This window comes from Mus musculus, chromosome 6 (genome assembly GCF_000001635.26).
Source record: "Mus musculus strain C57BL/6J chromosome 6, GRCm38.p6 C57BL/6J".
Classification (NCBI taxonomy): domain Eukaryota; kingdom Metazoa; phylum Chordata; class Mammalia; order Rodentia; family Muridae; genus Mus; species Mus musculus.
Window position 1 is genome coordinate 116,094,195 of NC_000072.6, and position 16,768 is coordinate 116,110,962.

Here is a 16,768-nt window from a genome sequence, read left to right on the forward strand (position 1 = left end):
TATTTTCTTAATTAGTAATTGATGGGGAGGACCTAGCCCATTGTGGTAGGGCCATCCCTGGGTTCTCTAAGAAAGTCAGCTCAGGCTAAGCAAGACATGAGAAACAAGCCAGTAAGTAGCACCTCTCCATGGCCTCTGTATCAGCTACTGCCTCCAGGTTCCTGCCCTGTTTGAGTTCCTGCCCTGGCTTCCTTCCATGATGAACAGTAAAGTTTCTCCCCCAAGATACTTTGGTTATGGTCATATTTTTTAATCACAGCAATACTAACCTTTCTAGGACAGTTATTTGAAGCTCTAAGAGATTCTGTAATGACCTCTCCTATGCAATTAAATAAAAAAGCAAAAATCTCAAGCTTAAATATATTTACATAAAAGGTCAGTTGGTATAATACTTGAAACACTATCAAAATCTTCCTGCAGTATAGACTCGGAAAATAAAAAGAAGGGGACTAATGGAAGTGAGGAGAAAGAATAGGTAAAAGTAACAGGAGAAGGGAATGTGATCAAACTGTGTTCTTCACAAGTCTGAAAATGTAATAAAAAAATTCATCATTTTGTAGAATTAACACACACTATTTTAAAAAAAAAAAAAGTGTGACAGGCATGACGGCAGATGCCTAGAATCCTAGCACTCAGGGATACGGATGCAGAGTACTCTTATGTTTTAAACTAGACTGGGATGCACAGAGAGACTCTATCTCCACAAATAAAATAAAATAGGGCTGTAATGGGATCTATGTAAAGCCCTCTTCTGGTGTGTCTGAAGACAGCTACAGTATACTCATATACATAAAATAAATAAATCTAAACAAAACAAAACCCGAAAGTGATTCTGACCTAAATGAGGCTGTGAAAATGGTAACAATGTAAGAAAGACACCTAAAACAAACACAGAAGAATTACTCAGTGTGGAGAACAAGGAAGAGAGAAAATTCAATGTAAAAAAGGTCACTTATTTAACAGAAAAAAAAATTACTATCCTTTCTTTATAAAGAAAAAGATGCAAAAGTCTAAGGAGATCCAAGCAGCTAAGGAGAAATACAAATAACTTTCCACACAGGAAAGATACTCAGCACTGCTCACAATGAACTGAACTAGATTAGACTCACAGTGAAACACTGTTTCTGCCATATCAGGTTGACAAAAAGGAAAAGCTACAAACTGCCCTCCTCAGAAATAGTTGATAGGATAAAATCAATATGCCCTCCTTTGACAGAAGTATCACAGAACCTAGCAAAATTACTCTCAGCAAGTAATCCAAAGATAAACTAGCAAAGAATATGAAAAGAGAACAACTAAGCTAGACAGTGATTAAGCTAGCTTAGTGATTAAGAGCCTTTGCTGCTCTTCCAGATGACTTGAATTTTGTTCCCAGCACCCAGATGGTGACCCACAACAGATTATAACTCTAGCTCCTGGCAGATCCAGTCTCTGGCCTCAGTAGGTACTTGTACTTCATGTGCACATAGTCCAGAGGCACATACACATAATTAAAAATAATAAGTGTATATATCCAGGCAGTGGTGATGCATGCCTTTAATCCCAGCACTTGGGAGGCAGAGGCAGGCTGATTTCTGAGTTCAAGGCCAGCCTGGTCTACAGAGTGAGTTCCAGGTCAGCCAGAGCTATACAGAGAAACCCTGTCTCACAAAACAAAACAAAACAAAACAAAACAAAACAAAACGAAGTATATATCTTTGGTGACCTCAGTACTCAGGATGAAGGAACACGCATGTCAAATAGTTTTGAGACCAGCCTGTTTTACATAGCAAATTCTAGGTTAGTCAGAGCTACGTAGGAAGACCCTATCTCAAACAACAACAAAAATGACTGAATGAATAAAAATATTAAATAAGAAAGAAAAGAATAAGTGAGCTAACTGCAGCTGTACTTGTGAAAATAAAAGTCTGAAAAATAAAAGTCTATTATCACTCCACACTGAAAAAAGCTCCCAGTTTTAAAAAAGGAAAAGGGTCAAGAGACCTCAGAATAGATAAAATCATAGGAAATAAGTGTATTAAAATCTCCATTTTTAAAAGGAAACCTATTGGGAGAGGTGGGACTTCCAGGAAAGTTGAGGGACAAGGAGCCAAGTAGAAATCAAGATAGAAAATGAAATCAAGAAGAAAATGGACATCAAGACTAGGGAAAAAATAAAGTTACTGATAGCAAGAAATATAAGGATAAGGAAAGCAACTAGACTATTGAATATACTATTTTATAGAATTAATTTCAGAACCATGTAAATGTTCTATATACTTGTAAGACTAAACAAATAGTGAATATGCTATTTTATAGAATTAATTTCATAACCATGTAAATGTTCTATATACTTATAAGACTAAACAAAAATGTGCTCACCCCAAACTCAGTGTACAAAGTGATAACTGAAAAAGCAAAACAAAGCCCCCACCTGCCAGTTAGCTCAACACTATCAAATTGACGAATTAACACAAGGAAGAGGTTTGTTTCCTTTCAGCTGCCATCTAGGCACCACAAAGATGCCATGTGCACAGGCAGCGCTTCTAAGGAGAAGGAAGACCATGTGCTGAATAGAATAGTTCCTTAGTTTCTGTGATAACAAAGACCATGTTCAGACACTTAAAAGTCTCTTTCCTTAGTTGATCAGCGTAGTAAAATAATCTATATACTCTGTAGTTTTCTATAAAAATATCATGCTATGCATGTTCAATTAGTGAACCACTTTTCATTTTTGTTGTTAGTGTTGCTTTTGGTTTTGTTTTTTTAAAAGATAGTCCCTCTCCGTAGCTCTGGCTGGCCTGGAACTTGCCATGTATATTAAATTTGCCAGTTCTCTTCAGAGTTTTAGGATTACAGGTGCCACTATGCTTAGCTAATACACTCCCTTGCTTCCTGTAGATCACTTTCAACATATGAATTAAGAAGCTGAGCCTGATTGGGTACATTATGTGAAATTCCCAAATAATCAATAAAATACATTGGAGGAAAAAGAAGAGGAGTCATCATCATCATCATCGTCGTCGTCATCATCATCCTCATCTGTAAGAGCCTCAAGAAGCTCTCATTCCGTGGAAAACAAAAGGGAATGAAAACAGTGAGGTATTTCTTGGAGGGAGCAGAGGAATTCACCTAAGGCAAGTTGGTCAGAATGATTAAGTGAGCCCAGAACAACCAGAACCTCTGTAGGTTTGCTTTTTGTTAGGAATGCAAGGGAGTGAGTGGAAAGGGCTAGGAGAAGTAGGCAAGCACAGGACAGCTAGAGCAGAGCTCACAGGCAAGTGAAAGAGGGCTCTGTGTGGCTGGTGGGAACATGGACTGGAAGGCTGAAAGATAAAGCTGAAGAGGTTCATGGGACTAGGTCCTAAGAACCTTTCTAGATCCTGCTAGGACTTTCGATGTGATCCTCAGGATCAGTCAAGGATTTCAGCACAGAAGTGTAATGATTAAATCTTTCTGAATCAATTTCAACAGACACGGGAAAAGACAGGAGCTAGGAGACCAACTAGTTAGAAGGATACTAGGGCAGATGCATGGACACCAAGAAATGTGCTATTAGGGAAGCATTCAGAAAGCAGAACTGATGACCTCTGTTGGGTTAGGGTATGTGGGGGAGAAGAAACAGAAGATAATGCATAGCGTCTGCATTGAGCAACAGGGCACACACAGCAGGTGATATACAGTAAGGCACATGCTTAGCTTTCTGTCATTGACACAAGTGCTTGAGATAATCAACTTACAAGAGCAGATCTGTCATTCTCAGAGGTTTTAGCCCATGGCATGGTTGTGGTGATGAAGCATATGACAGAACTAAACTGAGAGGGGGAGAGACTAGAATTTTACTATCTCCTTCAAGGGTGTGTCCCTAGACCTCAAGTCCTCAGACTAGCCTACACTATTTAAAGATCGACCACCCTCAGAAGGCCCACAGCTGGTAGCCAAGTCTCAGCATGCGCCCTTTGGTAGTTACTTTAGACTAGGACATATAACTTGGTGGGGTGGGGAGCACAACTGACTTCAGACCCAAATTAAAGCAGTCAAATACTTGGAAAGGTAGGTATAGGAAGAAAAGGGGAGGGAAAAATGAATTCAGTAGGAAATATCCTAGAACAAATGTCAAATAGGCAACTGGCTCATCCCTCATTTCTCACATTTAATCCACTGAGTTTCTCACAGGCCCCATATCTTCACTGTGCCTCTATTGCAAGGCATTGCTGTCTCCTTCTCTGGACTTCACACTGTGGCCAGAATGCTCTTTAAAAAGTATAAATCTCATGTTATTCTCTATTTAAAACTTTAAAAGACTTCATGTATGTATGTATGTATGTATGTATGTATATATGTAACTATGTCAGTAATGGAAACTGAACACAGGGGACATATACTTGGTATACAATTACTGAGTCACATCACCCTACTAAATTTTAAAATGAATCAAACGCCCTATAATTGCCCCCAAATCTATACCTCATATGGACCCTTTCCTCTCTATCAAGTCTGCTGGCTAGGGCTTATTTACATTAGGCAGTTTCTCCTCAGCTTTGCATAAAAGTTGTACCACTTTCGTTACATCTTCTCCTCTGAACAGAAACCTCTGGTCTTTGCCCTCACATCTCATCTCTAACATTAATCTATTATTACCCTGATCTAGGGTCTTGTAGCTTTTATCACCATCTGTAATCTCCTTTGACTAGTCACTTCAACCTACCTGAGAACAGTGACTTATGGTTTCATACCTTGTACAGATGGTACAATATTCAATTAATGTATGCTAAATGAGTTAATAAATAATAAAACAGAAACAAAGCTTAGCTCAGAAGAAAGTTCTCCACTGGAGACATTGATTTAGATATCTTCCATATGGAACAACAAATTGTTGCAATGATTAATGCCCATGGGAAGTACTGGGACAGAATGAAAAAAAACAAAAAAACAAAACAACCTCTGAAACAGAGGAAATTCACATGAATATTTAAAGAATGAGCAGAAGGGAGGAGGGGAAAAAGAAAGAGCAGAAAAAAGAAGAAAACTAGAAAAGTATAGCAAACTCTTAGTGTCACAGAGGAGACTTCTCATTAGAAAAAGCAGTTTGGTACTAAGGTGAAGCAAACATGAAGTCAGATACTAAATGCATCTTTTAGGTACCTACCATGTGCTGGGGAGAACAACACTCGGATACAAAAATTAACCAGAAAAAATAGTGCAAAACTATTTAAGCAATGGCACAACTTGCCAGAGCAACTCTCAATCCCAACTGCAGCCCTCCCAGCACTGAAGGAATAATGAGATTTTATCCATCAACTGCTGGTTACAATATCTACAATACAGCAGACGCCCCCGACTCACGTCCACTCCTGTCAAAGCATATCCCTTTCACTGATGAGAAAAATCAATACTCGGGACACATGCAGCCCTCAACAATTTCAGCATCTTCTTAGGGGAACACTTTGATCCAAGAATGCATGTTTATTCTTTTTTTTAAATTGGATATTTTCTTTATTACATTTCAAATGTTATCCCCTTTCCTGGCCCCCAGCCCCCCCCGAAGCCCCCTATCCCATCCCACCCCACCCCCCACCTTTCAAATGTTATCCCCTTTCCTGGCCCCCAGCCCCCCCCCCCCGAAGCCCCCTATCCCATCCCACCCCACCCCCCACCCCCCACTTCTATGATGGCGTTCCTCCACCCACATTCCAGCCTCCCTGCCCTCAGTTCCCCTCCACTGGGGCATCTATCAAGTTTTCATAGGACCAAGAACCTCTCCTCCCATTAATGCATGACAAGGCCATCCTCTGCAATGTATGCAGCTGGAGCCATGTGTACTCCTTCGTTAATGGCTTAATCCCTGGGAGCTCTGGGGGGACTGGTTGGTTGATATTGTTGTTCTTCCTGTGGGGTTGCAATCCCCTTCAACTCCTTTGGTCCCTTCTCTAACTTCTCTACTGGGGACCCTGCGCTCAGTCCAATGGTTGGCTGTGAGCATCCGTCTCTGTATTTGTAAGGCTCTGGCAGGGCCTCTCTCAGGAGACAGCCATATCAGACTCCTTGGCATGCACTTCTTGGCATCCACAATAATGTCTGGGTTTGGTAACTGTATATGGGATGAATCCCCAGGTGGGACAGTCTCTGGGTGGCCTTTCCTTCAGTCTCTGCTCTACACTTTTTCTCCATATTTGCTCCTGTATTTTGTTCTCCTTCTAAGAAGGACTGAAGCACCCACACTTTTGTCTTCTTTTTTTTTCTTTTCTTTTTGGTTTTTTGTTGTTGTTGTTGTGTTGTTTTGTTTTGAGACAGGGTTTCTCTGTGTAGCCCTGGCTGTCCTGGAACTCACTTTGTAGACCAGGCTGGCCTCGATGCCCAGCTTTGTCTTCCTCCTTCTTGAGCTTCATGTGTTCTGTGAATTGTATCTTGGTTATTTGGAGCTTTTGGGCTAATATCCACTTATCAGTGAGTGCATACCTTGTGTGTTCTTTTGTGATTGGGTTACCTCACTGAGGATGATATTTTCTAGTTCTATCCATTTGCCTAAGAATTTCATGAATTCATCATTTTTAATAGCTGAGTAGTTCTCCATTGTGTAAATGTACCACATTTTCTGTATCCATTCCTCTGTTGAAGGACATCTGGGTTCTTTCCAGCTCCTGGCTATTATAAATAAGGCTGCTATGAACATAGTGGAGCATGTGTCCTTTGTTTATTCTAAGAATAATAAAATAATGGTTTTCTTTATGGGAAATCTACAGACAGATTCTACTTCAAGGCTTCCCCCAAGACTCCAGGTTGGTTTTAGCAAGTGCACAAAGCCCTGAAATGATTTAAAGTGAGTCATCAGACTTACTTCAGTGCAAGCCAAAATGTATTAGTTTCTTTTCTATTTCTGTGATGAAACATCACGTCCAAGATTACTTATAAAAGAACGTTTAACTGAGCTAGTGTTTACAGAGGATTATGATTTATGATGGTGGAGTGAAGGCACAGCATCACAAAAGCATAGACAGGGACAGGCAGTGAGAGCAGGAGATGAGAGTTCACATCTTGATCCACAAGCAGAAGGTAGAGAGTACACTGGAAATGATGTACCTCAAAGCCAGAGATAATCCACCAACATGACTACACCTCATCTTTCACAAATAGTTCCACTAAATGGTGACCAAATATACAAACATATGAACCTTTGGGGGCCATGTTCATTCAAACCATCATAGCAAGTAAGCTCCAACTCCCAGGCCCGACTCAGAAGGCCCACACACAGGCCTTGTCTCTTAAAACAAGATCCTTGTACTTATTCCAGAACAAGACTCCTGGACTTTCCTAAACTTGGACAGTTTAGAGGGAAATATGCAGCTGATCTCCTACCTTCCATGACTTGTAGTCCAGGCTCCGAGCAGACGCCCCCTCTTCTAATATACACTGCTTCCCACTGACTTGCTTTGATTTCTGGGATTCTGCCTGAACTTCAGCCATCAACGGTCCAGTGAAATCTTCTAGCTAAAGAAAAATTATTTTTCTTGCTTCTCTTTTGTTCTTCTCTAACAGACTATTAGTTCTTTTATCTATATCATGTTGAGTAGCAGGGTTAAAGGCATCTTCCAGGCAGACAGGCTTAGCAAGCAGAGAGTAATAAACAAGACACATCCTGCTAAGCTGATATGTTTTAACAGCAAACTATAACATTTAGAGTCTGAGAATTCTGAGGTCATTTACTTACTATGACATATTAATAGACCGAAGTCTGCCTTTTTTTTTTTTTGAGTTTGTGATTCTCTACTGTAGATTTCTGTGTTGTACATAAAGAGGAGCTTCCATCTGTGCCCACCTTGGGGCTAGGAGGACATCAAGAACATCAAATCAAATCTCAATCATTATCTTTATATAAAATCGCTGGTGATAGTTTTCAAGAAAATCTGGAATTTTCTTGTAAATCTGTAAGATATTCTCACACCTAAGTCTCGCATGTCCTCTACTAAGGGGACAGCACTGCTACCAATTCAAAGACAGCATATAGCTCATAAGTATACAAAAGGAAAGAAAATGGAAAAAAAGAGCATATCTTTCTCAAATGCCAGTATAAATTCTGAATATAAAACTCCATCAGGGATAGAGTGATGTCTCAGTGGCTAAATGAGCTTGCTGCTAAGCCTGACAACCTGAGTTCTATCCCCAGGATGTACAAACTAGAAGGGAAAGCTGACTTCATGTGTGAGCACATACATGCAAATACAGACAGACAGGCCTGCACACACACACTACCACCACTCTTAGTACTTAAATTAATATAGTCCTTTAAGAGTTTTCAAGACACTTTCAAGTATGTCTGTACACTGTACACTTCAAAACTAATGCTTAGGTACACATATTCCGGTTCCAACCTAGCTATTTAATACAGCCACCTCTCCCAGAAACTAATACCCAACATAACTAACAAGAACTGGCGCACCTCTGAGGATTAACTTAACACTTAACAACCTTGTTAGGAAGCATTTCCTTTACATGGTCAAGAATTTATTATTATTTTAAACTTTTAAGCTGTCATCTCCATTACCAAATCACTTCACGGCAACACTACACATATATCTTAATTATATTTCTATTTCAGTATATCTTACTGCTGATTGTATTTGCATATGAGAACCATTCTCTACCCTTGACATAGGTGCATGTTCAAAATGTATCTTATTAAAGTTCTCATTTACTGCATCAGAATGCCATTAGTATTCCTATTTGGGTTTTGTAATTCATCAGAAGTATTTTATATATTATACTTGATGAGTTCAAATTTCAGAATGCATAGTGATATGTGCACAGCAACCAGTCACACAGCACTATCTGATTTAAGCCTCCTAAAACACAAGTCAATGATTATCAGGAAAATGCAACATTTACCTTCTAATAAAATACAAATGCAAAGTATTTCATTTCAAACTAAGAAGTTGAGCAGTATATAGATTTAACAAGGACAATTTAAATGAAAGGGACAAAAAAAAAAAAAAAGAGATGATGACAAAAAGAGATGCTGCATGTCTACTGCTTGGAAGCACCAACCCAATACTGACTCCCAACCTATATACTTGAAGTTGTAATCACATAATACTGTATCATTTGCTGTATCCACAGTGTTTATCATTGAGAAGGCAAGTTTACTATATTTTTTAAAAATAGTAGAGGCTAGTGAGGTGGGTCAGTGGGTAAGGACACTTGCTGTCAAGTCTGAAAACAATCGTGAGTTTGAACCTTAGGACCCACATACATGGTGGAGGAGAGAACTGACTTCCATGGTTTGTCCTATGACCTTCACATCTATACCTTGCCCCTATAACACACAATTTTTTTTTCTTTTTCTTTTGAGACATAGTTTCTCCATGTAGTCTTGGCTGTCCTAGAACTATTTAGAGCAGGTTGTCCTACAACTCATAGAAACCTGTCTGCTTCTGCCTCCTGAGCACTGGGATTAAAGGCATGTGCCACTACTGCTCAGCCACACACAAATTTTTAATTGTAGTAAAATAAACATAACATGATTTAGCCCCACTCCGTGTGTGTGTGTGTACTACATGCACATGAGTGTGCGAGTACATATGTCTATCGAGAGGTAATAAGAGAGAATGCCAGATTATCTTCTATCACTCTCTGTTTTATGTCCTTTCAGACAGGCTCACAGTTCTGGTTATAATGAAAGATAAGTGAACTTTCATGACCTGTCTCTCTCTGCTTCAGTGCTGGGATTTCAGAAGCACCTAGTCATTCCTGGGTTTTAATGCACGAGCTGGGAGTTCTAGCTCAGGTCTTTATGCTTGTAGAGCAAATGCTCTTAGTCACTGAGCTACTTCCCCAGCCCTTTATAAAGAATACTCATAAATGATGTTAATTAATCTATTCAGTATAGTAATAAAAGATCCATTTTATTTTTATTGATAAGAATACATTTACAGTAAGATTAAGAAAGTCATGTATGCCACTATATACATACAGCCAAAAAAAATTCAATAAATGACTTCTGAAGAAAAAATAGTTTTTACTGAAAATTCAAGTTATTATGAATAATCCATATTTTTAGAGAATAGCTATAACTCCAAAGTTTCTTTTGCTGACAACAAACTGGTAGCAAAACAGGACACTATGAAATGTGGAAAGGGTATTTGTGGACTAAAATATCATTAGTTGCTTTATACACCTAGATTGTTCTCAGCAAATCAACAACAAAACTGGGAAGGACCTTGGCACCAAACCTTAGTATTCCCTTTAAGGGCAAACTCAAGGCATAACTGCACATATTTTCTGGGTTTCCACCATATGAAAGACTTACATATAACAAAGTTCTCAGATGGAATGGGAAGAAAATCTGGTATGGCGGCAAGAGAAATCATCAAGATTGAAGGTACATAAAGTACTCTGAGTGCTTAGCATGGTGTTGCACACCTATAATCTCAATTCCAGAAGGAACTACCAGGTAGACAGGAATGGAGAAAGGGAAGGAGGGCATCTCTGAGGTTAACCACTTTGAATGAAAATATGAAACCTGAACTAAGTGGAATCTATTCAGAGTGTGTCTAAAAGGTAAAGCTGACAACAAGCATTGCCTTATTTGTTTTTCTTTCATGTAATAAAGCTAAAAAAATTATATATGTTTACATAAACAAAGAATTAAAAAACAAAAACATGCTACCTTTGGATGTAGGGCTGTGATTGCCATAAAAAGATATGGTTGGAAGCAAAATCTCATTTATATTTTTTTTTTACTTTTTCAATGCTGAGAAATAGTTATCACTCAAAAGTAAAATCAAAAGGCACTGAAACATCAATCAACTTATGAATCAATAGGAGAACTAAGTGAAATTCCCACACTGGAAGGTGCTAGATCATTTTGGCTCATCTAGGAGATGTTGAACAGTTTCCTTAGTGAATTTCTCTTTAGTAACGTACAGGGGGGGAAACTAGCAAGGAGGAAAATGATCTGAAATAGCAAAGAAGCTGGGATCTGCTCAAGGAGCTCAGCAAACACACTTTCTCGGGATAAAGAGTTCTTGTTTGTTCTGACATCATGTAGTCCTGTTTGGTCTAGAACTAGCTACCTAGAATAGGAAGCCCTTGAATTCACAGAGATCTGCCTGTGTCTGCCTTCCAAATGCTAGAAATGAAAGGTACTAAGAGAGATGAGCTTTACTCCTCCTGTACCTTTATGTTTCCCTTCTTTTTTTCTTAGCCCATCGGTGAACAATGAATAGTCTACAGGAATCACATGGCAAGTGAATTCAGGATCAATAGACATGGAGGTTAAATCCACCACAAACCTTTACAAATATTTCCTTCCACAAATTTTCTGACACAAATTCCTATTAAAACACTGAGATATTAAGAAAATTATATTCTTGTACACGATTCTTTTTGATTAGCAAAACTACTTGTATGGTAGAGCAGAGGTAGTGAGGTCTTTAAATCTCAGTGAGCATGGGAAAAATTCAGTGACATTCTATTCAGGTTCTTCCTCATGCTCAAAGTGCCTTACAAATGGTGCTCACCACTGAATACCACTGAATCAAGGGCACACATTCCCTAAGGCTTTTTCACAACCATTTATAACAAGAACTGAAAACACCGTTAAGGTGAGTGGAAGAACTGCTCTGCTCACCCTGATTCTATGTAGACTGTACTCCCATCCCTTCCCTGATTCTCTATAGTAGACTGTGCACCCATCCTTCACCAATTATATGTAGACTGTGCTTTCTTCCCGTCCCTGATTCTACGTAGACCGTGCTCCTACCCCTAAGTGCCCCTGTGTAAGTACGTCACAGTAACACACAATAATCACTGAGGAGTAGTTAAAGCTAAAAATAATAACCTGGAGAGAAGCATCAGCAGCAAAATATCCAGAATAGAGTTATATTCTAGTTAAGTGATTATTGTTTGGCCTTAGCTGTTAAGACTTTCCTATGCAGCAGTGTCACAAAAATCCCTATAGCATCTACTTATTACATGTACCAAATCTTTGAAAATACACCACTAAAGAATACTGAAGGAATAACACAGGATTCTTCTTCATATTGTTTAGGAGAAATGGCGGCCTTCTGTGCCTCCACATGCAGGCACACAGGATGGAAGACACATTTCAATATTCCTAAAGTCCCCGCCAGGTTGACACATGAGGCTCACACAGCTGAGGCTGGGCAAGTGTGGAGCTCCTTCTGCTTCAGTCACACTGCTGTCACCTGTGGGCAGCTAACATTTCCTCTCAGGATCCTAACACATTGCAAGGTTGATAATTCTGATTATCAGTCAAAAAAAGTTAAGAATGTCTACAGATGGACTGTTTGTTTATACTTCTGTCTACAGGGAATGAACTGTGGCACAATTTAGCCACCAACTGCCATGTCTTTAAAATAAAGCCTATGAAGAACACAATGGTTTCTGAAATAAAGTTCACCTCTTACCTTCTCTTTCCACACAGCCTCTGCATTAACTAAGGATAGAGCTAAAACTACATACGGGCCCGCACCCACGAGAGCCCACCGATAAAAACTACCTTTTCTTAAAGGGCACTACACTTTTTTATTTTATATTTGAAAGTGTTCCGTGAAACTGACTTTTTAGAACTCTCTAAAGAGCTGCTCCACCAGCTTCCCTGGAAGGCTTCCTACACACTCTACTAGGTATCTAAGTCTCTACACAACCCCTCACCTTTAAGATTTTCCTGTGGCTTTTGGCTTCTTCAACTGTTTTGTGCTTTTTTTTTTTTTTTTTTTTTTTTTTGAGTTTAGTGAAATTTGTATGAAAGTCCTGATTCCACAGAGCAGGCAGGCTTTCTTCTGTTGATTTACAAGCTATTATTTTGCTAATTAAATATATACATCTGACCTACAATTACTACCTACCCACATTCTTCTGAAACTGTCAGGGGTAAATATGACAAGTTGGTCCAGATTTGAAGATGACAGCTACAGTTTTAGGGGCATACAGCCTGGGGCTGGCAGTGCAGGCAACCTTCAGCTTTGTGTCCATCAGATCAAAGAACAAAAGGCAGAGCTTCCTCCCCAGACCTTCCTTAGCACCAGAGAAAGGCAGGCTTGACATAAAAGTCCCATCAAAAAAGGAAACCCTGCAGAAGCCAGAGTTCCCAGTAAGACACACCAGAAAACTGACCCACCTTGGAGAGCTGCCGCCTGAGGCTAAAGCGCTGGACCATGGTCGTGAGGATCTCCTAACAAAGCGATCTACCCAGAAAGGGTGTCTTTTTCTTCTTTTATTAAAACACAGCTTCTTGGGGGAAGTCACTGGCGGCACATTTGAAGGCTGACAGAGTTCGATGCATTCCCCAGGAGTCTCAGCAAACTTGGAAGCACTTCATTGTTCTGCGGAGACAGCACAGCCTAGGAGCGGCAGGCGGGGCGGATCCCAGCCCAGTGCCAGGCTCTCCCCGCACTTCCTGTGTCAGCTGGAGGGTCCAGCCGTAAGGACCACCCCTTCCCCTCCCGCCAACCTTCAGGCAGGGTGCCGGGTACCACCTGAGCCTCCGGTCTTTGCTCTTGAGGCGGAGGCTAGAGGTGGGTGGCACCTGCCGGTATGGCAGCATCTGCTGCCCGGTTCGAGAGTCAGAGCCCGGCCTCCACCCAGGTAATCCCTGAGAATAGAAGGGGATGGTGGCGAGGGGGAAAAAGGAGGTGGGAGCGCCAGCCGCCACCAGCTCCAGCTCCAAACGGAAACTCCTCCCAGCTGACTCGCAGCTGTGCGGCTTTGTCTAGTATAATTGGCCGAGCCTTTCCTCTTATTCACCGAAAGGCTCCAGTGGGAAGGAATGTCAGGTGCAGGGAGCATACTTGGACGGTGACTACAACTCCGGGCTCAAGTTAAAGGGTAAGGCGGCCTCCAGAGGTGAATGCCTCTCTTGTTGGAACAAAGTATTTTAAAAAACTGGCGCACAAATCAAATAGACCAGCTTAGAGTGCATCTATTCAAATAAAGGGAAACGGAAAGTGACAACCTCAGGGGAGATCCAAAGATCGCTGGCCACTCTTCTTCCTCTAAATGAGCCAGCCTCTTCTTCCAAATGAGGACAGAACTTGGTATCCACGGGTTTAGTGCCTACAGTGCTCTCTATTTCTGTGTGCAGGACTAGGACCTGTACTAGGTTTGTGGCTTTGGTAGGTGTAAACTCCAGATGTACAATCAGAAGTCACATCTACTGTCCCACTGACTTCTCAAAACATCCCTTTCAAGTTTGTGCTAGAGGACTTTTCAGACAAATTAGGAACCTTCTCTAAAACCTCAATATAATTATTATATGTTATTATATTCTTCAGTCAAGAAAAGTGGAAAAATTAATTTGAAAACAAAATCAAGTTTCTTGCAAGGCTATTCTTAATTACTCCAGTTCCCTGCACTGGCTTCCAATTACTTACAAATAGAATGCAAGATGCTCTCATCTCATTCTACAGAGACATAGTATCTTTGACATCACTGACAAGTTACACCAAATTTAAACCAAGGCAGGCTCCAAAAACATAAATCTTGCCTCTTAAAAGTCATAAATACAAAAGGGTTTTCCTGCTTAAAAAAATAATATAAGTTTCAAAGCTTAAAAGTAACAACTTAGAGCAACTATGACTAATAGTGGAAAATGGCCCATATTTATGATGTAGAGTATGCAAAATAACCTGAATCTGAAACAAACAGATTAAAACAGTGGTTCTCAACCTGTGGGTCATGACCCCTTTGGGGATTGTGAGACCCTTTCACGGGGTCACATATCAAATATCCTGAATATCAGATATTTATTACATCATGATTTATAACAATAGTGAAATTACAGTTATTAAGTAGCAATGAAAATTATGCTTGGGGGGTCACCATAATATGAGAAATTGTATTAAAGGGGTAGAGCAGCATTAGCAAGGTTGAGGCATACTGGATTAAAATAATTTCAAAGTGCAAAGTTAGTTGGCTTAGAGTGAACTTCTGCAGAAATTGCTTTTTCTTCTCACAGAAAATGAAATAGTCTCTGGAGCTGAACTTGGTGACCCATCACCTCTAATCCCAGCACACTCAGGAGATGGAACAGAGAGGATCATGAGCTAAAGTCAATTTGGACTGTACAGTGAGATCCTGTCACCAAGGAAAAGGAAAAAATAGTCTGCTTGGAAAGAGGTGTGTGTGTGTGTGTGTGTGTGTGTGTGTGTGAGAGAGAGAGAGAGAGAGAGAAAGAGAGAGAGAGAGAGAGAGAGAGAACGAACATGTGTGTCAGGAAACATGGTGATCTAAAACCAAGCCCATATTACAGTTTTAAGATTCTTTCTATTCAAAAATAGAAATGGAACCAGGTAAAAAAAAAATGTCAAAAGACAACAGACAGTACACATTAGGTATCAATCATGAACAGAGGAGGGGAGGAGACTAGAGATTAAGTTCACTGTTAAAGCATCCAGCACTGGGTAGCACTGGGTAAATAAAAAGGGAGAGAATAAGAATCTTAATTGAACTGAAAGGAATGTAAATGCTTAATGTTCCAAAATATAAGACTTAGGGTTAAAAAGATCAAACTTGATTGCCTTTCTTGTGGAAACTCATTTGTTTGCCTAGTAAAATAAAGCCTAATTGCTTTGATGCAACTAATTATGTTAAAATATCATTATGAATGAATGTGAAACCTAGTCCTTAGTTTAAAAAGTAAAATCTTAACTACCTGAGCCACTAGGGAAAAAAAAAAAATCTCCAAATCTGGCTTATTTTGTTCTGGTTTGTTTTGGTTTTGTTCTTGTTTTTTTTGTTTTTTTGTTTTTGTTTTTGGATGAATAGACTATAACAAAGGTAACAAAATAACATCAAGAGAGACACAAAAGACCACAGCTTTATAGTCAATCTCAATCTCTCTCTCTCTCTCTCTCTCTCTCTCTCTCTCATATTCTAGTACTCAATTAACAATGCCCTTCTTTTTGTAGATTGTGAAAAAAAATCGGCAACACTTAACTATTTCTGTGGAAAAAGAGAAGAGTCCTCCATAGGATCACTAGAGCCCCACACCCTTTGTGAACTAGTTAAAGGGATGAACTCAGTTCCTGGAGCAAAAGGTGATGACTATGTTAATGACCATCACAGTATGTAAATACATTCCAAATGGTTCAGATATCTGGAAAAACACAGACTCCATAACTAGATTATAGCCCATCAGGAGTAAAGAAGATGAGTATCAGTCATTTAGCAATTTTGTTTTCTGCTTGTCTTTGAAATTTCTGCCCCAACTCTCAATATTTTTCTCTTACTTGTCAAATAATCTACTTCTAAAGCTGGCAATAGTCTTTGTGTATATCCTCAGTTTGGCTAAAAAAAACTTGTAGATTTTTATTACTTTGTAGAAAAAAAACGGATTCCTTTTGAATCACACTTAAACACCACCCTTATAAAGGCAACATGTAGCTTTAGTTGTTTTTCTATTCACGTGTAAATATATATCAAGAAACAAAGAAAGTAGATGGGCATAGCATATGCTTTAATCCCAGAACTTGGAGAGGCAGGGCACATAGATCCTAGTGAGTTTAAGGCCACTCTGCTCTCCCCAGTAAGCTCAGGAACAGTTTGAGAACTTGAACTTCCACATTCTACGTTACAGGGGAGTTATCTAAGCCGGACACACCTAACGTACTTTAGCTATGTACTTTACCACTTTGGTGTCCTGTCTTAGAGTTCTGTGAAACAAATTGTATTCTTCCAACTCCACTGCAGATTTTAACCAGCCTTTTGTGAAAATCTAGTAGAACTAACTGCAGAGCCAATTATCAATCAATCAATCAAATTGTAAGAGCAT

At 39.6% G+C, this 16,768-nt stretch overlaps 1 protein-coding gene across 8 annotated transcripts in view; it reads right to left on the reverse strand.

Moving 5' to 3' along the window:
- Tmcc1 (transmembrane and coiled coil domains 1) overlaps positions 1–16,768 on the reverse strand; it is a 174,911-nt gene that overhangs the window by 75,584 nt on the left and 82,559 nt on the right. The window contains exon 5 of one of the 8 annotated variants that reach the window (XM_030255486.1): positions 7,336–7,467. The exons of 6 other annotated variants lie outside the window; for them this stretch is intronic. In XM_030255486.1, coding sequence (XP_030111346.1) covers positions 7,336–7,467 — 132 coding nt within the window. Of the gene's footprint in view, positions 1–7,335; positions 7,468–13,117; positions 13,323–16,768 lie in introns of all 8 variants that reach the window. One more of the 8 variants, XM_006506310.1, reaches the window with a different exon arrangement.